At 39.0% G+C, this 20,590-nt stretch overlaps 2 protein-coding genes across 4 annotated transcripts in view; both read right to left on the reverse strand.

Moving 5' to 3' along the window:
* The window catches only part of ebf1b (EBF transcription factor 1b), a 112,128-nt gene extending 97,380 nt beyond the window's left edge, over window positions 1-14,748 (reverse strand). For all 3 annotated transcript variants that reach the window (XM_057360604.1, XM_057360605.1, XM_057360603.1), the window contains exons 1-6: window positions 14,138-14,748; window positions 13,478-13,634; window positions 12,629-12,692; window positions 11,687-11,742; window positions 4,610-4,683; window positions 1,693-1,761 (exon numbers count right to left, since the gene is read on the reverse strand). In XM_057360604.1, coding sequence (XP_057216587.1) covers window positions 1,693-1,761; window positions 4,610-4,683; window positions 11,687-11,742; window positions 12,629-12,692; window positions 13,478-13,634; window positions 14,138-14,271 — 554 coding nt within the window. In that variant the 5' untranslated portion in view covers window positions 14,272-14,748. The remainder of the gene's footprint in view (window positions 1-1,692; window positions 1,762-4,609; window positions 4,684-11,686; window positions 11,743-12,628; window positions 12,693-13,477; window positions 13,635-14,137) is intronic.
* A 3,221-nt stretch (window positions 14,749-17,969) lies between these two features.
* The window catches only part of rnf145b (ring finger protein 145b), a 39,032-nt gene continuing 36,411 nt past the window's right edge, over window positions 17,970-20,590 (reverse strand). Inside the window, exons 10-11 of the mRNA XM_057360138.1 lie at window positions 20,153-20,509; window positions 17,970-20,069 (exon numbers count right to left, since the gene is read on the reverse strand). Coding sequence (XP_057216121.1) covers window positions 19,662-20,069; window positions 20,153-20,509 — 765 coding nt within the window. The 3' untranslated portion in view covers window positions 17,970-19,661. The remainder of the gene's footprint in view (window positions 20,070-20,152; window positions 20,510-20,590) is intronic.

The raw sequence follows: 20,590 nt of genomic DNA on the forward strand, positions 1-20,590 counted from the left end.
AGAAAGTGGGAAACCCTTCTTTTTCTCCTTAATTTTCACAAATGAGCCTTTACGGACGTTTGACAAAGGCCACAAAGTCCGGTCATCTGCACACAATAACTCTTGCGCACTAGTTCCCCCTTTGGCAACAGATTCTCGCTGAGATATACTCCTGATTTGTGGCCTTTCCCAGTGTCACGGGCAGATTGCGGGAAAAGAGGCCATGGGAAGTTGGGAAGCTGCGAATATTCCAATTTCAAACATGAGACCAAATCAAACATCATTCCGTGCTGATTTTGTTCGGAACGGCTAACCTTTGATACCTCATGAGCCGCATAAAGAGTCTCAAAGGAACATTTAACAATTTTCATAAAGCATAGCGGTTTCTAACCATTCTGCTGCAACAATGCGGAAAAAAAACATTGTTTTGTTGAGTCCTGAGAACCGTGACCTGTCAAAGCAAATGCCTTTAGATGTCAACTAATAGCTTCCACATTACAAAAACGTCTCTTCACGACATATGCACTGTAAAAAATGAAAGAAAAAACTGAAAATGCACCTAAAACGCAATGCAATGCAAAGCTCGAAATATAGGTGAAACGGCTATAAAAAAATCAGAACAGAACATTTCTGAATATTAATACAGTACATTGCGCCCTATTTTCACATATTCTTTTCACACTGTAACTCTTTTTGACCAAGCTAAAGAGTTGAAAATATGACCTCAAGTACTGGGAACTACAGCTTCAGTTGCTAAAAATACTGTTTCTATTAATACAAAAAATTATTACAAGTACAATTACATCATTCTGAAAGGATGTAGGGGTTTAATTTGGAATTAACAAAATGAATATTAGATGTAAGAGAGAGCAATACCCCAAGGAACGGAGTGAAATGGAGAGAACGGGGTAGTGAGGACAGAGGGGGCCGGGGGTCTTTGGCATCTATTGTTTCACAGCATGTGGGTTTGATTAAGAGGCCAGGAATACTGTCTTCTGTAACTTCTGAAAGGAGGGATCATAATTCAAAAGCGGGCCAGTTACCAATTTGAAGTACATACCATGTAGATATTATCTAAATTGCTTACATGTTTACTGTCAGACCTCTTCTCTGAAGCAATTACTCACTAAACACTTTTAACACAAAGACAAAGACAACTTTAACCAGATTTCAAGCCTGTAATTTACTCAAGCAAAGACGCCGATGAATAACACAGTAATATCAACAGTTTGGGCTCAGCCAATCCTGATCCCACAAGAAAGGACGTGGTACGCAACCATTGCCCTCCTGTATTTCAAAACGTGCTTAAAAAAACAACATGACACGGCCTTTAACTTACTGTACACATGACTCAACGAACACACCAGGCCGTGAAAGACTCCAGAATGTCCACGGAATAACTTTTAAAGCAAGTGCGTCAAATCCTGCTCTCGGCCACCTTTTTGCATTCAGCTCTAACCATAACCGAAAACACCTGAAACAGCTAAACAAGGTCTTCAGGAATTACCGGAAAATTACAGACAGGTGTGTTGGAGCAAGACTAGAACTAAACTCTGAAAACATGGTTCGAGAGCATCAACCGCATTCTCAATGCAACTTCCAGCTGCGCATGACGATAACAACGTAATGAGTCTCAGAGACAGTAAGGAAGAAACACAGACGTACAAACCTAAACGCACAAGTAGTAAGTGTTTATGAAAGAGAGATTCCTACCTGTCGATGATGACGGGATCAGAGGGCGTCTCATTACGGTTCCCACAACTCTTTTTGTCACAGCAACGACTGAAAGCCAAAGAAAAGAGAGACAAAAAGAAAAGACCAATTTAACAAACTGCACATTCTAATAGTTTTTTGTTGACTGAACAATTGACACAGAGATACACAACAGTACAACCAGATAAACGTCCTTTTGCGTGCCTTGGACAGAAGGGTCGGACAGAATGTTAGGATAAGAAATATTGCAAAACACATTTCCTGAGGCAGATACTGTCTGCACATTTTAACCTCCAACTTTAACCTAAAACATGTCCCTTAATACATTTGTAGTTATGTATTTCTCTTTAAATGCCTTGAATAAATACTGATGGTTACTGTTGATGGAATAGGTTTAGCCCCCAAACATAAGGGGCACTATAGAATCATTCACATAACCTTAGCGTGTTTTTCTACTGCCTCTTTTCTCTTACAGATCAATTACTGTACTTGCCTATACTGTGAAATTGTCGATACTGATACATTTAGTTAGTTACATGAATCATAACATTCAATTCAATGGCACACACAATACTGGCTGAGCATTGGTGCTACGCTTGTATACATTTCTAGCCACTGAGATCAGATGATGAATGTCTAGGAGCTTGACAAGGACAGAATATAGGGTGTGTGAGGGGCTTCGGCAGTGGTTCGAAGAGACCACCGGCATCACATTTCTGCCGCACAGATGGCAGCAGGACACTGAATAAGGGCTGTGGACAAAACTGTCACATGAAACTCCTGCCATTGTCCTTCCCTCTTTAGCTTCTCTTCCTCTTACAACTCGCTCTTTTTCCACCCTCCCGCCTCAACGTTTCTCTTATTACCTCTTTCCCAGCCCCCTGTTTTCTCCTATGACATGGTTTTCAGAAGTATCAATAGATGTATCGTTCATTCACAGGCTACAAGTGTTTGGGAGATCGTATCTCGAGATGTACCACATTTATTCATGAACTCTATGCATTTTATTTATATAATTCAAGGTGTATTTTTTAGGTATGCGTGATGAATGTGTGGGTGTCTTTCTTTAGAAATGATCATGAATAGAGGGCTAAAATCTATCTCTATCTACATCTCCATCTCCATTGCCCCTCCTCCTGCAAGGTTTCCTCAACTAGGTCAGTGTCCTCCCAAAGGACCGAAACAAGGGATGCAGTGCCTCTGTGTGTGTGTTTGTGAATCTATGTGTGTGTGTGTGTGTGTGTGTGTGTGTGTGTGTGTGTGTGTGTGTGTGTGTGTGTGTGTGTGTGTGTGTGTGTGTGTGTGTGTGTGTGTGTGTGTGTGTGTGTGTGTGTGTGTGTGTGTGTGTGTGTGTGTTTATATAGTGCAGGAACAAGATTTGTAGGAGTCTAATGATCAGATCCGGCGGAACCCATGGGAGATACGGTTCAGCCTCTCGTGATACACGCAACCTTGACTATTCAAATACAGTACATTGAGACACATATAGTCAAATAAACTAGGGTGGAAAAATGCTGTGAAGCGGAAATTTACATTTTCTGAAGTGCAAAACTCGCCGTCAAGACGCTAGGGCAGTCGCTAGCACGTTGCTAGGTGGGCACTAGCCCAAGTCTCCTTAACGTCCTTGTGCCTTGCATTGTTTGGGTGCTTTGTGGAGTGTAAATCTATGAAATAATTTAACAAACCTCTAACCCAAAGAAGGCACAATGGCAACATTGATGCCAACTTTAGCAACCACCGCTAATTACATTATATACAGTATCAGAACATATCAGCTTATTGGGAGGTGGGGATGTTATTATCTTTGTCTCGATAAGTTCCTCCCCTAGGACAGCCGAAGGAAATCCCATCTTAGATCTCAACGCTTCCTTCCTGGTACGGCTTTTGAAGAAAGTAAAGTCCAAATCGGCTCATGTAATTAGCTGGGCGCAGCCGTCGCTGTCGATTTTGGAGCCTACATATGGTTCCTTTAATTCATGACGTTAGATTTGTGTCGCGACAACTTTAATCAGAAGAGCGATTTCCTCCAGTTTCATGACGAACAACAACCATCCTAAAGCGCATTTCAAGAACTGCACCCCCCTTTCCAGTTTGTGAAAATGAGACGAATAAGCACTTTTGTCCCACACTTGCAAGCTGGCATGGCACCATATGGCTAATGGTGGTGCGTGGCAATTAGTGCAGCTGATTAATGGTGAACAGACTAATTTTCTGCTTATAATTGCGGCGGCGTTTGAAGGTACACACACAGCCTATCACGCGCAAACGCGTATCTGCGATTAAGCTGATGGGGGGATGGGGACGGCGTCGGTTTCAAGCATTAAAACCGATTGACTGTGTTTTTTAAAACTGATTTCCTGTGTTTTTTATCATGGAAGTGCTCCTTTACGTTCTGTGCCGCATCACGGGTAAAACCTGGCATATATTTCATAGCCTTCCACGTGCAGCCGAGCACATTTGTTAGCGGAGCGGAGTGAAATTTCAGATTGAGTAATGAGTTTCTGCTTGTCCTAATTAACCAGACATCAGGGTGATATTCATAAGGGGGTTCAGGGGTGGGCAGCACTGTTAAAATACCACTAAAAATAGGCACGAGTCGATCTTCACAACCTACTTTAAAGCAAATTCATCTTTGGATTTTAATTAAATACATAACATTTAATAGAAAAAGTCCTATTGTACCTGTTTTTTCCTTCTGTTGTTCACAGGGGTTTTGACCTGGATAGTGTCAGTGTGAAATCAGCTCTATGTGCCTATTTCATATTGTTTTTGTACTTTTAAACTGAATTCCCATGAGAGCAATTATAAATTAAATCAAAACATAATATAGCACCAGAGAGTATATTTTCAAACCAGGTGTGACATGTTAAAAGGACGGGACATTGCTTGATGAGTAGCTGTATAACAAAAATCTCACCTGCACATGATTTCATGAGTCAGGAGTACACGGCACATCTCAGGATTCTTGTCTTGACCTTCGTAGATGATTGCCTGGAAACAGAAAAAAATACACAGAAATTACAGTTAGGACCTTTTTTAAAAACATTAAAAAAAATCTATTAGGCAAATGAAACTAAACATACATTGCTTGTAAAACATCATAAGAGGGTGTGTTTAACAAAACTGACTCCTTGTGTTCATCAAATCTTTAAGACCCTATTAAATGGCTCAATAGGAACAGTTTTACTGTAATAGACACATTTTGCAATAAAACATATTGTGTATATTTTCAAATACCCAGCAGCCTTAAAATTTGTCAGCCATAAAAAAGCATGATTTGCTTGTCACTGTTGCTGTAGTCAGAGGGAGGTGAAATCATTATTTTTCATTTTATTTGACAAACGCCCTTGTAACAAGACGATTCAACTTGTAGAAGTGCACTATCAAGAGCAAGTCATCATATTTGCAGTGCATTCGGATGTCAATAATGACCAACCAATAATTCAAGAAAAAACAAAACAAAACCAAAAACATTTCCTGCATCTATCCACCCTCCCATTCTTTTATTTATGGCTATGAAACCTTATTTTGCGCAATAAACACAAACACAAAGAGAGGACGTGTAAGATATTAATGCTGTTTTTAGAGCATGCTGGCCAGGTCTTATTTAATAAATAGCAGCATGTGCAGTGGGAAATCGTCAAAGATGTTCTACTATTTGTGAACAGTCTGTCCAGAGCGTTGACCCCACTCAGGGCTGTGGCTCATTACGTAAGAAAAACAGAAGGTGAGAAGAGAGACAGTAGTCAGTTAAAGCTCTTTCTTTCGCATCTTGCTCCTATTATAATTACTCTCACTGCACGGAATCAAGCGTTTAGAGGTTGAGGTGTGGTAACGTGCTCGTGGCTTCAGTGTTACAATAGCATCAGGTCTGAAAGGCTTGAGGGATGGGAAGCAAGCCGAAGAACACCTGTTGTAGGTGGAGGAGATGACAAGGAATGTGATTCACAGCTCGAATTGCAAGTGGTAATGATGAAAACAATGACAGTGATTGGTGTCGCACATCCAGAGAAAGGAATACCATTATTATCACGTTATTTTTTCGCTAACCTATGTTAACCTACATGAGTAAATGCATTAGCTAACATGAACTAACAAAGATCAATGTAGTTTTTTTATTTTATTACTTTTTGCTAATGTTAATGTCAATACTAATGTTAACAGTTACAATGTTTGATTTTCAAAATTGTGTAATAAATGTTCAAATTAACATGAACTAAGATGAATAAATGCTCTAGAAGTATCGTTCACTGTAATTTCCTCTTAGCTAATGTATTAACTAATGTTAACAAATAAAACATTGTTAGGTAATACCATTTTTCCTACTAAAAATTTAGCTCTGAGTAAAAAACTAAGTACTAAATTGGACCCTAGCTTTGAACTTTTGCAAACTTTGACAAAAATAAAACTTTCTCCTAAAAAGATTTTTCCTTCGTCGATGACTCAACGTCGGCCGTCGTTTTAAATCCACTAGGAATGCCTACATCTCTTCCTTCCATCTTTTGCTTCCTGGTAAAAATACAAAGTGCCTATGCGTTCACTGGCATGCTACCTACGCTAGCATATGACGTGCCAAACCCTAGTTGGCGTGTGGCACAGGGGCGGTGGGGGGATGAGGTGGGTGCGAGAGAGCAGTTGGGATGCCAGACTGGAGCACGGTGCACCATCTGGTACGGCCCCTCAAACTTCTCCCATATTTTCTCGGCTTTGCTTTCACCCCTCCTTAACGCAAAACACAGAGCTGCCAGGCTGGCAAAGCCTTGTGTGTTTTCCTCCTCCCCGAGCCGAATGTTGGACATGGTATGCCATTCCAACCAGTGCCGCGTTCGACGACGCCAAGCGAGTCACCTTGCTAAGATTCTGGATCTGGCAACGGATCTGTCCCGGCATTAGTCTCTCCCATGTAATTCAGCAAACCTGTCCAGGATCAAAAAGTTGTCACATTGACCTTAACTGAACACAGCAAAAAAAAGTTTTCAAAAGGATCATTTGACGGGCGAAATATCCAGAGGCGGATGATACATTGGCTCATTGTTTGGTGTCTTTCTGATGTACTTTACATTACAGAAAGGTGCTGAAAAGTGATAGTGTTACAGTCGGTGTTGGAGCTGGCAAGCTCGGAGCATTTGTTCAGATGGTTTTGCTTCACTTTGAGGGAATGGGGGCCAAGGTCTTCTAGAAGTACACAGCATGCATCACTGTCTGCCAGCCCGAAAGACCTGCTTCGCATTTCTATCTATAAGCACAGAATCCATCTCAGCCCATCTTTGAGCTGTGCTTGGAAACAGTAATGTATGATATACGAGTAATATAGATATTTATTATGAAACTAATAAACTTGTTATAATAATAATTGTAATAATAATAAATATTCCAGATGGAAAGCATTAGAAATGTTTTTAGAAATGAAAGTTTTCTTGTTGAATATCTCTAGGCAACATCACATTAAAAAGAAAAATAATTTACTGTGCTTCATTTTGTCTTTAAAATAGCTTTTTTTAACATAAGCGCCTCCGGTCAAACAATAGTGACTCATAGAAAAAAATAATTAGTCTTTGTGTATTTTGTTGGTATTAAGTTTAGCAAATACGAAATATAACCCAATTAAAGTGTGCCATCTTGATAACTTGTCTGCTTACATTGGGAAGAAAAATCTAAAGACCAGGAAGTGCCACGATAAACGCCGGAAAACCTTTTTGATTTAGATGAAACACCAGTGATTCAAACGTGACAAAGTGCCACATATATAAAACTAGATTATTAACATTACATGCATGATATTTTGGGAAGACTATTCCCAAAGTGCATGACCCAGTGCGATGGAGGCACATTAATAAGCGCATAATGTTCTCATGGCTTGTAATACATATTTCATCTCACCAAGCATACTTTTCATATTTCATCTGCTGTTTTTCTCAATAGCTTTGATGTGACACATGAAATCGAAAGCAAGTAAACAAGACGCTATAAATACACAGAAACTCACATCCTAGACGGTTGGCATCATCCGTTAGCATGCCATTAAGAACATGGCTGCCTTTTTTCCCAGGCCACTGTGCTACCTTAAAGTGTCTTGGCACTGATTTCACCCTTTGTTCTCACACACACACACACACACACACACACACACACGCACACACACACACATACGCAGAAGCATTCACATATACACAAGTATCCCACCCCACCCCTGATCAGCTGTTCACATATAAAGTTTGTGAAACCAGAGAAAAGGAAGCGAGAACCAGAGTTAGGCAGACACACGGTACATGATAGCGAGGATGAGATGGCAGAGATGGTAGAACGCTATTTAGATGAGAATAAAACAAGGGTGAAAAGTAAAGAGTTTGAGATTAGAGCATGCAGGTTGTGGTAGTGTACACTGAGTATTTCAAGTCAAATACAACTTATGTTGCTTTTGTAAAAATCACAAAGCAGAATTTTACAGGGTGACAGTATGTGTCAAAATTCACTTTCATGGTATTTATCTCTTACATCTGTTATCTAAAAATGAACGTAAATCTTGAGTGAGGCGTCAATAACATTTGTTTTTGTGCTTCACAGAAAAAGAAAGTAAATAATAACTCATGTAAATGGCATTGTTGGGTGAAATCCAATCCTTTTAACTTTATTTAACTTTTAATTCTTGATTTATGTTGGGTTGTGTCAAATAATTATTACGGTTTATTAGTTACTTTACAAATCAATTTTATACTAAACTTGATTTTACGTTGCGTAAGTAAACCATTCATGGGTTCCATCATTACAAAATGAAACATAACATACCTGTAGTAATATTTAATCTTACACTATCTCTAAACATGACTAACTGTTTTTATAGTTAATAAAAATAAGACTTTTTTTAAAGATATCGCAAATGTAATTAAAAAATATTGTATAAATGTAACTTCCCCTTTTTTGCTATTCTTTACTCGTTCATCGTCTTCACTAGGGATGCACCGATAAGTCAATTTTGGCCGATAACCAATAATTCTTTAACATTGGAAGCCGATAACCAATATATTGGTCGAAATACAGTATCTAAATATTAATATAAAACTCCCTAAGACTGAAACAAAAGGCAAAAAGTGGACAACTGGTTTTATTTGAAAACATTCACTGGCTGCAGAAAACAAGGTAACCATTAGTTCTCTTTTTTCCCCTGAAAATCATGTACCAAGCCTACTTTACACTAGTTAACGATTCTTAAACCTTCAAACTCTTCTGGTATATGTTTTATTTAATAAACAAATTATAGATGTTCTTCAAGAGGAACCAAAATGTTTTTAATAGCCACAAGTCTAACAGGTCTCAACACAGAAAGCATTCAGACAGCAGTCTGATTCAAACAATATACTTTTGTTCCTATAATTTACACATTCATAAATACTGTATCTACACACTGTACCTACATCGACAATGTTTGGCTAATAACAGTAAGTGAATGATCACGACAGAAAGACAGCGCTGTATTGTATTTTAACATTGAGCAGCGTGCAGCTGAAGAAGTTTAACCAGAGCTAATGATTTATGATTTATCGCTAAAATATTAACACTTCAAATGAATATTTATCGGCCGATACCAATATGGCCGTTTATCGTGCATCCCTAGTCGTCACTACAGTGGACAGCTACAGTATCTCTACAAACAAAAACAAAACGCATACCATCCACTCAACTGGTCTGGCATCTGAAAATCCCTTTGAAAAATCTGTGTAAAATAGTTCTTGCTTTACATACCCCAAGAGCAATAAAAACACACACAAAAAAAGAAAAAACCTAACTGGGGTTGTCATAAATTTATGCATGAACGGGTTAGTATAGCACTACAAAAAGATTCAAATATAATGTAAAGAAAAGGAGGAAGCAGGAATGACAAATAAAGTGAATTCAAGCTTGAATCACTTGCATTAGCATCAAACACAACATGTTGGATTCTTAGCATGTTTGCTAACCCCTGCGCCACAGCAACAACATAAACCGTAAATTAAATTTAAATGCCAAACCCTGAGATGTTTACTGTATCTGCTGAAACTAATAATTTGGCCATGACAGCAACTACCAAAATAACACGCATCTTTGTGCAACTGTTGCGCAGCAGCAAGACTCAACAGTAAATCAGTCTCGCCACACAATAACAGGCTCTGTAACCACTCGAAGAGCGCTAACAACACATCTCAACACTATTACAGCAAAAGTACACCCTGCTAAAGCTGCTGTTCTCCCACCAAGACATAAACAGATGGGTCGACTGAAAATATAGTGGCCATACTTAGCACTGAAACACACTAGATGCCCACTTTATTCCCAAATTCAAAAGCTCTGCGCTAACTCGCATCCTAATAACTAGACCCACACAACTACATATCCGAGCGATTGTGGACAGCCGTCGGGGGACACCGAAGATCACAAAAGATTACTCAGGTTGTCTGTAACCTGATAATGACCGCCAAGGAGTAGCAAAGAAGATTTTCGCTCGCTCATCTGAGCTTCATTCCCAGGAGTGCACACTCTGCAAACTGAGCCAGAGCCGCAACATGGGCGGAAACACCTGTAGCCGTCCTGTGGTCAGCCCATATCCAGGTCTCATTTCTACCCTCAACAGGCCTAACTGCCCCTGAGCGAAACCACATATGATCCCGAACCCTTCTCTCATTCACCTGAGGAAATCAAACACATATGCCGACCAAACTGCGCATGCAGTGAATATATCACTTGGGTTGACTAGTCGTGTTGTTCTGGCCGAGACCAGAGTTCTGTATCGTCTGTCTCCCATTCCCTGATCTCTGAATTGAAGCACACTTCCAATCCAACCGTAAGCGAGTCATTTAACCATAGCTTGAAAGTTTCCCGCACACAATATGGTAGCAAAATGTGATCACAGACATATTCCTTGTGACTTCCTTTACACGTGTTCTATTACCTGCGAAAAAATAATGAATACAAGTGCTAAATATACTCCGAGCCGACTGACATGAAAACTGCCGGCAAACAACTACAAACAGGGGAAGCCGAGGCGTCTGGGTGATTATTTTTTTACTTGACACTGATAAACAGCGCTCCAGCGACACTTCGCTCAAAAGTGCCATGTCCTCCCACGAAGCGTCGCAAAGCGATAGTTAGGAAACAACAGCTCCTCTACCTACTGCCATGCTCGCGCTGTCAAAGTGGCAGCTACTGGGGTTTAACGTGCTTTGAAGCTCCCGCAACACGACTTAGTCTGGAACGACATGGGCCCGTGGGTAAGTTAGCGACCGCAGCTTCACGTGGATCCTTTCTTGGTTTGAAGCTAATAAATAGGGAGATGTTTAATGAACACTTTGTGACTAATCACAATGATAATCGTGACAAATCCATGAGGGCTGATCTGGGGTCAGCTTTTCTTTCTCTTGCACACACTGCTATTTATAAACCATCTGAACCCAGACACTAGCCCAGGGCCACACATGTCTTCGGTGACGGATAAAATCAAACAGGCAACAGGAAACGGGCAACACTAATAACGCCGATCCATAGTATACGTACTAGAAATAAAACAAGCAAGCGTTCAGGAGGCAGCCAAGCATGACATCTGTACCCCACCAATGAGCAACATAAACACATGCATGAATATGAACAGAAAGTTCTACTTAGAACGTCTCTTGTGTACTTGTGTGTGTCTGTGTGTGTGTGTGTAAGTTAGTAAAAATAACATCTTGTAAGCATATGATAAGCAACATTTGTGAAAGTAAATAAATGGTCACACAAACTGGACAGCACACAACATCCAAAAGAGGCCACAGGACACCTAATGATGCCGGATTCACTGGGAATGTAAAAATGTCCCACTGAAGATGCAGGCATATAAAAACGCATTTGTGTCCATTACACTGCGAGATTCATTTTTGCCGGGCAGAAACAGTAACCTTTAGTGTGTCTTGATGCCCCAGCTTGTTTGAATTAACCCCCCGTGACATGTGCAGATGGTGGTGTAACATTAGAGATGAACCCTTACCTGTTTAGTCATGGAGTCAATTAGTCTTACATAAAAATCCTGCTCTGTTCTGATTCCTGTAACACAGAGACACAATTGACATGAAGGGGAGAGACAATTTGCTTTTCATTATATTTTTAATAACATATTTAACATCTGTAGGTGAATTAAGACGGGCATTACAATGCACTGAAATTGTAAATGTTGAAAACTGCACCAAGCAAACTGCACAATATGTACTTCCAATTGTCATATTGCATGTAGACCTTTTAACAATATATAAAGCATTTGAAAGAGTATTTAGATTACTCATATCACAAAATCAGTAATTGAACACAGCTGCTCATATGCATATACACAGTGTCAAATTCAAAGTCAAAGTCAAATTAATTCACATAGCTAAAAGAAAAATATTCATAGTTGTAAAAATGCATTCGTAAAATTGATCAATATTAAAGTATGTTGGAGAGGTAGAGAGGTTTATTGTTCGGATGTTTTGAAACTGACCAGAAGACAGATGATAGGCAGCTTGTCAGATTATACATTAATAAACATGATCAATCCACATCCATTCAGACTCACTCGACGGAAAACACATTAACAATTAATGTTTATTGGTCGGAAATTGGTTTCTAATTGATTTAAACTTTGAATTAATTATAAATGAATTAAAACAAAACATTCGTCCAAAAGAGGACGTATTTCAAGAGTCGCGCTTTGATGTGAATAAAGAAAGTTGTTTATTGTTGAGACAATTATGTCTAATTGTTAAGACAGAAACGATCCTGGTGGTTTTAATGCTCGGTTTAAATCACTGCCAATCTTAGTAAAATTGAGATCTATCTTGACGGCACCTGCTGCTGCTATTTTTGTCGACTGAAATGCAAAACACGATCAATGTCACGCATCGGGAAAGTGCGCAAACTCAAGCATGCATGGTGCGCAAATATGGAAATGTCTTACCGTTGCTGTAAAGAAGTTGCAGTCTGTAATGTATTCCATTGTTTGTCTTTTCTCCAGTAGTCTCCTGGGCATAAAAATAATTTTACATTAGGTCTCACAACACAAGACTATATAAACAGTCCCTGCGCAACAAAATTGTAACGTTTGGGCCCAAACTTGCCATTCTTGGATTTTGGTTGTATGCAGCGAATTTTAGTAACAGTCTTTTTTGTTTAAATCTTATAAACAAAATTAATGAAAATTTAATTGATATAAAAAATGTTGTAATGTGTTATATTAAGTTGGGATATATATGGTGAATTTATTTTAGGTAGGCCCATGTGCATATAAATGTATAACGTTAAATAGTTTTTTTTAAATATGTAAATATGTAATTTAGTACGGATAAAATGTAGAGTCAAATAAGTGGCATGTAAAAGCCAACAGAATAGTTGTTTTGTATTAAAAGAGAAATATTAGGCCAATTTACGATTTTTTGGAATTACAAGTTAAACATTAGCCTACTAACTAACTAGTCTAACTATACTAATTTAACTTAATTAACTTAACTTAAAAAACGTTTCTTCATTCCGTTAATATTTAAACAAACATGATTATATTATATGACTGCTGATCACAATAATGCACAATATATTAATTCATGTTCACAATAAATACATACAATTTTTTTTTTATTGTACATGAGTTTATTTAGGCTACTTATTTTAAAATTGTATTCACCTTTAAAATACACAGAAATACAGTTTGTGTATTTATATATAAAGACAAACATATGCACTTGTACACCGTTTACAGCGTGATGTTAAAAATCAATATATTAATGTTTTGAAGTTCATTTAGGAAACTTACCTTCTCTTTTTCCACAAATCCAACAAAAGACGTTCTCTCAATTTCTACTGGTTGTCCTTGCCGGTCATAAAGCGCTAAAACGAAGTGGAAGAAGTTGGATTTGCGAAGATTTGAGGGCGGCTGTTTCTCGAAGTGCGCCCTGGCCAGCCCCACTCCGCTGCGGGTAAAACACGCAAAAAGGATCCATGTTAAACATCCTTATAGATATTGTTGTGGACGTGTCACTTAAAGTATAATGTATAATTGTCAGCTGTTGTTAGTTTGTTGTCCACTGATTGACAACGTGAGGTGTAACAATAACAACTAAAGCAATAACATTTGCGAAAGATTTAATCTGTGATTAAACTATTATTATCTTGTTTTATTGTTATTAATATTATATAAAAATCCAGCAGGTCAGCCTGTCCAGCTGTCTTAAGATGTCTAAAAATGTGACTACACGCAAAAGAAGGTGAGCTTTGGCGAAGTACCCAAACTTTGCATCCAAAGGAGCGCATCAAAGCTCACCAAATAACGAAAAGCGAATAAAAGGCTTAATCCTGAAAAAAAAAGAAATCCTGGTAGGGTTTTTCCGAACCAAACCCCAGCAGCATTATCAGTCCACGCTCCGTGGTAGTCATCGCGCTGGGAGGTGAAGACGCAGCCCCGGGGGTCTCTTACCTCTGCGCGGCCGTGTTCGCATCCAGCACCCCGGCACCTTGCATCCATGTTCGGACTGCGTTCATGCCGGCTCCGATGGGCTCTTCTTTCAAAGTACTCCCACTCCTTTGGATGCTCTCCTGAATCCCAAACATGAAAACGGGAACTCTCACACTCCCGTCCCGTCGGTGCGCGATACCGTTCTCAGGTGCCCACCTCCCGTGCGTAAAAGAGAGAGAGGGAGAGATCTGACAGCTCAGCGCTCAGATTGAAAAGAGTTTGAAAACAAGCACAGATCCCGTCGTCTCCAAGAGGGAAAAGAGACCGCGATATATTCAAGGAATGTGGAAACAAGACGCAGTTTCTCCAAATGTGCCGTCAGTGTACCGGTAATGTTTCCTCGGACCAGCTGGTGTTTCTGATTTAGAAACACAGAACGATTAGGCAGATCTAATATGAAATATCATAATTCCCTTACAACTTTTCCCCTTAACTCTTCCTTTTCCTCTTCTGATCTTTCTTAAGCAGAAAAAGGAAAACGCAAAAGTGGGTAAATATGAGATGGCAATATCCTTGGAGCGCCAATGCCCCTCTTGTTCAAATTGAAGTGATTTGTGTCCCTTCCCAAAGGAATCAATCCTTCCTTTGACTATGAGAGGAAACTAAACACGAGCACACCAGCCCCAGAGGCTTGAAGGAGGGACCGGGAGAGGCGGTCCAAAGGCAAAGCAAGCATCAGATCCGCCCAACTAGCGCTCCCATCCTCTCTTTACATATTAAACCCCATCCCCTCTCTCTCTCTCTCCTCCACCCTCTCCATCAGTTTGTCAGAAGGCATTACACGAGCGTTAAAAAGAGGCTGATTGGAGTTAGACGCTACAGATAAACCTCTGGAAAATTGAGTCTGTATCGATCCATCTTCAGATCTTCGTTGGACGCCATGCAGTAATTGCCGGCTTGACAATAAAACACTTTAGGCAATGTTCACGTGTAAAAGGGTAAAAGGCTCTTGAAATAAAAACCTATAAGAGCCATTAATACGGACAGATTTTATGTCACTGTTTATTAACCGTCCACGCGTTACGTTGGTTCAGACACAATGTATGACAATTGCATTGGCTCACAGTTTGATTGAGTTTAAATATATCTGAGATTATTCCTTGTACTTTTTCAAACAGTAATATGTCGTTCACCAAAATTCTATTTCCAAATAGGATAAAGTGTCTTTACTCATTGAAATAAACGTTTCATTTGACTTTCCATAATGCGTATTTACTTTGTTGTATTTTTCTGTAGTGATCTTTACAAACTTTAAAGCAATGGATTTTTATACAGTGTTTCATTTGTTTGACGTATATATTGGCCAAAATAATAGTTGTTTTGTGAGCCCGGAAATCTGCGGGGAAATTAAAAGAAATAGAATACAGATGATGCAAAATTGCACATTACGCAATTTAAGACGCAAAACCGTCTGGGCATATAGCCTAGTGCTTTGTACAGCTGCTAGACTGACTCATGTCTCATTGTCTTGTTTGACAAAATCATAAATGGATCGAAAATATAGATTACCGACAGCATCTAATATTTGACATATTTTGGAAAATTAAAAATTAAAAAACTCAATATCAGTTGTGTTGAATAGGCTAATTTTGGTCCGTTTCTTCTTTTAATGCAATAATACAGAATGTAAACTTCTAACGGAATTTCAAACTTATAATAATAATGCTGTGGTCGACTATTTGTTTACTGTAATTATAATCGTTTACATTTATGGACAGAGATCCCACGCTAACACGATCGATCACAGCGCAGGCTATAGTTGTAAATAAATAAAAAAGAAAGTAGAAAAATTATATACAACCCAACCAAATGCAAACGAACCCCGTCTCTGGCTTAAACAAACACACAACGCAAAACATTTCTCACTGTAACCTCTTTATTTATCTGAGCTGTGACTGTGAGTGACATCTATGCAGCCGCGTGCATTCTGGACCCTTGACTCACTGGATTTATAGTCTGTCTCTTCATTCTCCCACGACACACTGTGAGGAATAAACTCACAATCATACAACTAACACACAATCACAACATGCCCAGTGACACTCACTCGTTGTTATTATTATTATTACTACTTTAATCTAAAAGTAAGATGTTCCTTCTACAGGTAAAAGGTCAATGTCATAGCGATTCAACCACCAATTTTTCGAGATAAATAGAATAGTGGTCATTTAAAGACTATCGATTTATAAAAAAGACCCAAATGTTGTACATCTAAACAATAATAAATAAGCTATTTACACGCATAATGATGCTTTCAAATTATTAAATAAATAAAAAACATTTGACGTTGCACCGTGTTTAGGTAATCTCAAACTGACTTATTTTCAGTAGCCTATACAGTTTATATTATTAATCATTTGACACTTTATCGATTATGCAAAAAATATATATTCTTAAGATAAATTTGATTAGTTCCGCAAAATAACATTTATCAAATATTTAATTTTGCGCTGTCAGTTGAACACGATTTAAGCGAAACCTGTAAGTCCAAAACCATGATACACCAGTGCCATCGTGTGTTCACAGCAGAAAACTACATCTAAAGTTTCATTAGGTTCAACTTAGTTTTCATTAGTTACAAAATCAGTGAAGCAATGGTGTTAAATGGTTTACAGTAAAGGGCAAAACACGTTAATTGTTTAAAGTGCCTCAATGTGCATGTATGTGGACAATTGAAAAACACTTGGATGGAATATAGTGGCAAATTCCTATTCGTTTATTAGTTCGGCTTATACTAGGCACTTGCAAACATAATGTAATTGTAACTGAATTATCTAGCCTGTGAAAGGTAGTTGGGAAAACACTTTTGACAAAGTGTGTGTTAGCTCATCCTGTGGACTTACTGTCCCTCTATATGCACGTGAATGAACGGGGATCAAGAAAGACACCAGTCCAATATGAATCAAGCGTTTAACATTGCAAACCAAACATGAAGTTAATAAGTTCATGGGGCTATTGAGTTCATCAGACTCTGATTTTCCAGTATGAGCGTTATTATAAGAATAAGTGTATCTTATTTAAAAGACCACTTGCAGGTCTGTTTAAAATATGATAACATAAAGGGAATTTCTCTGATAAAATCATAAAATCCCAGTTCGTCTTAATCTGACTGTATTCATAGTTTTCAGTCGTGACCTACCGGGGGGCTGGCGTGCAAGAAAGCAGCGGTTTGGGGACAGCACAAGTCGGTCAATTTGCTTCTGTTTCGAAGCATAAACGTTTAAATAACCCCTTAACAGAAAGAAAAACCTAAAATATAAACACGGACTACATGTATTAGGCACTTGCGACACTGTATTTAATCACTTAAAACCGCCAGATTCCTGTCAGAGCTCACCTTCAGTTTCTATTTTGTGGAGATTCACTCAGCTTATAACTAATAACCAGGATTGTATATCGTATCGTATTGTATTGTATTACACATTCATGAAAAACAAAGTTAAGTCAGAATAATACTCTTTATACTAAATAAAGATCGAATAAAGGTGCAAAAGGATTAGCAAATAATTGTATTTTTAGTTTATGGCACAAAATTCACAAATCCCTCCTTTCTGGGGTTTTTCTGGAACGGGATTCCGTCACAGCTCAGACTTGTCTCCTCAACTGTTGGTGCATTTTTATTGCACAACTATTACTACATTATTATTTATTACTATAACTAACGTTATATTAATATAACAAAAAATCACTCACCTGCGGACAGCGAAAGACAGCCTTCTTTTGCCCGTCAGCGGGGCGGACCCGTAAGTGCGTGACGTCACATGAATAAATAATAACAATGTCCTCAGCTCTATTCGAGTTGCATTTCCATTTATTTTCGTTTAAGAAAATTGTGCAAAAATAATCAAATACAGAGCAGTTTATCAAATGGCATTTGTGTTTGCTCATACATTGAATGTACTCATTCACACAAACCTGCCATTCTGAAATGTGTCACGTAAAGATCAGCACAAACGCACTCAGTGTCCAGAGATCAATCCCACTCTTAACAGTGTTCACACTGATCCTCCAGACACTTCACAATGCTCATAGCTGCTTTAACACTGTACGGCATATCAAAAACATGGTAAAAGAATATACAACGGATCTATTTGCCTGCATATGTACAAACATTCATATTGAGCTGTACTTCATTTCCTCTGAGAGCATTTGTTGCCCAACAAGACAAAACCGACTGTTATTCGCTATAAACATTAGTGCAAACACATAGCAAGGCATGGCTTGGAATGGAGTGTATTCCTGAAAGCTAAGACCACGATAACCAAGCGTTCTTAGTCAACAGCCATGCTTAAGCATGAATCTCACAAATCTTTCAAAAACCAAGCCATAATTTCACTCCAAAATAAAATTACATTTTGAGATTCATGTATTATCCAAACTGTTGGATTAATGCACAATTTAAGTATGAATATAGCATAATAGTTTTCTAACTTGAGATTTTCATTTCTTTTATTATTTAATTTTGGGGTGAAATGTGACCAGAACATGTTTTGATGAGATTCACCCTGAACGAAATATTTAAGTTTCATTCTATGAAAAAGATGACCTTAAATGAAGCATCCATCCTAAAAATGCCTTCAACTGATTGTCTTATCACTAAATATCCATTAAAACCAGAAAACAGGTTTGGTCTACAGTCTGCAATATGCTTTTAAAGACATTCGCTTCTAGGAATCAAGCCAACTGCCAAACGGACAAATACACGCTATTTCAGACAATTTTAACATTTTTTCTGACACATGGTTAACATGTGACAGAAACCGGTTTGATAAGCCATCTCGCGTCACACGTAAAATCAGGGTAATAAAAGGAGGCTCTTTGTGATAAAACAAGATGACCTGGCACAATGGCACTTGATTTTCTCTTCAATGAACTTGCGGCTCCTTTCGGAACCATTTTACGTATACACAAGTCTTATTTCCAAAAAGCTAAATCAAGCGTGTAGATACGATAATGTGTGAAGCAGGAACAGTTCATTATCTCCATGGGGATGAAGTCCATGTTTTGGTTGGACGCATGTTGAAAATGATTTCGACCGATGAAAATGAAATGTGTTGACCAACGATGTGAACGGAGCAAACCAAATCGATGCATCCGTGAGATCACTCCAAACCTGTATGACTGTCCTTCTTTCATAAAACACAAAGTTTAGCAGACCGTGACAGCTGCTCTTTTTGATCAAAGTGAACATGTTTGCTTATGGTCTTTAAAAATAAGTGTTTGTATGAGTAAAGCACCAATTCTAAATGAATAAATCTGTGAATTTGTGAGAACAATTTTAGTAACTTTGGAACCCACGTCCCCATATTCACGTTCACTGTGTGAAAGAGCATTCTGAACGTTCTGCTTTCATCTCCATTTTTGCTCTACGGAGGAAAGTCAACTAGGAAGTCAGAACTGGACTGAACCAACACTTTTATCATCTTCTAATGTTGGCAATATGGTGTGACGTAACAGGCTGATTATAGACAGCGTTTCTCTTTGCTCAGGAAGAGGAATGGAAACCCAACGTGGAGCACGAAGCCTCACCGTCCAGATCACAAGCTGGACCTATGCTGCTCTCGGCTTCTGACGGTGCATCACATTCTTTGGATGGGGACTGCAAACTCCCCGGTAAGTTCTCAAGTTCTGGATCAGTTAGAGATCGCGTTGTTGCTAGCGTGCTTTCTTCCGTGATCGGTTCTTCCTGTGGTTCACCTTGCTCTGCCTCCGCTGGGTTCTGATTGGCTGGTAGAGCGTCTTGTGATGTCACACCTGGAGCGCTGGCTGGCTGCAATTGGCTTTTGAGGTTGCCGTGACAGAGAGGACAGGTCTCTTGCACATACAGCCATTTCTTCAGACAAGTGGCGTGGAAAAAGTGGCTACAGGGAGTGATGACGGCTGACTTCATATCCTGCAAGAAGAGGAAGTGAAACATGTTTACATTCAGAAACGACTCAAAAGATCCATCTTTAAGTCCCTTCACCAGCTCTTTACCTGAAAGCAGATTGAACAGATGTCATTATGTTGCTGTAGCTGTAATGGAGAAGCAATGGGCATGCTTTGAATCTTGTGGACGGCGTCTCTGCGTAACAGGAAGCTCTGCCAGCCCAGCTGGGCTCTTAGCCACACGTTATAGTAGGAGTGAACCAGGATGATGGTGGAGCCCATTACGGTCCATTCTCCAAACAGGGTCTCGGAAACGCCATAGGCCACCACGCAGACTGCCACCAGGAACTCGAGGAGCCGGTAGGTCCCGTTGACGCAGTAGATAACTTCGTCCATGTTCTCAACCGGAGCCTTGCGAAACTCCTCCACCATAAAGAGTATGTAGATCAGAAGGGTGCCAAGAACCTGAAAGAGAACAAGCGTTCATTTGTATTTTTCCTAAAAATGTACAAGTCACAGTTTCTACCGATTCTGTTCACATCTATT

The sequence above is a fragment of the Triplophysa rosa genome, linkage group LG19 (genome assembly GCF_024868665.1).
Source record: "Triplophysa rosa linkage group LG19, Trosa_1v2, whole genome shotgun sequence".
Lineage (NCBI taxonomy): Eukaryota > Metazoa > Chordata > Actinopteri > Cypriniformes > Nemacheilidae > Triplophysa > Triplophysa rosa.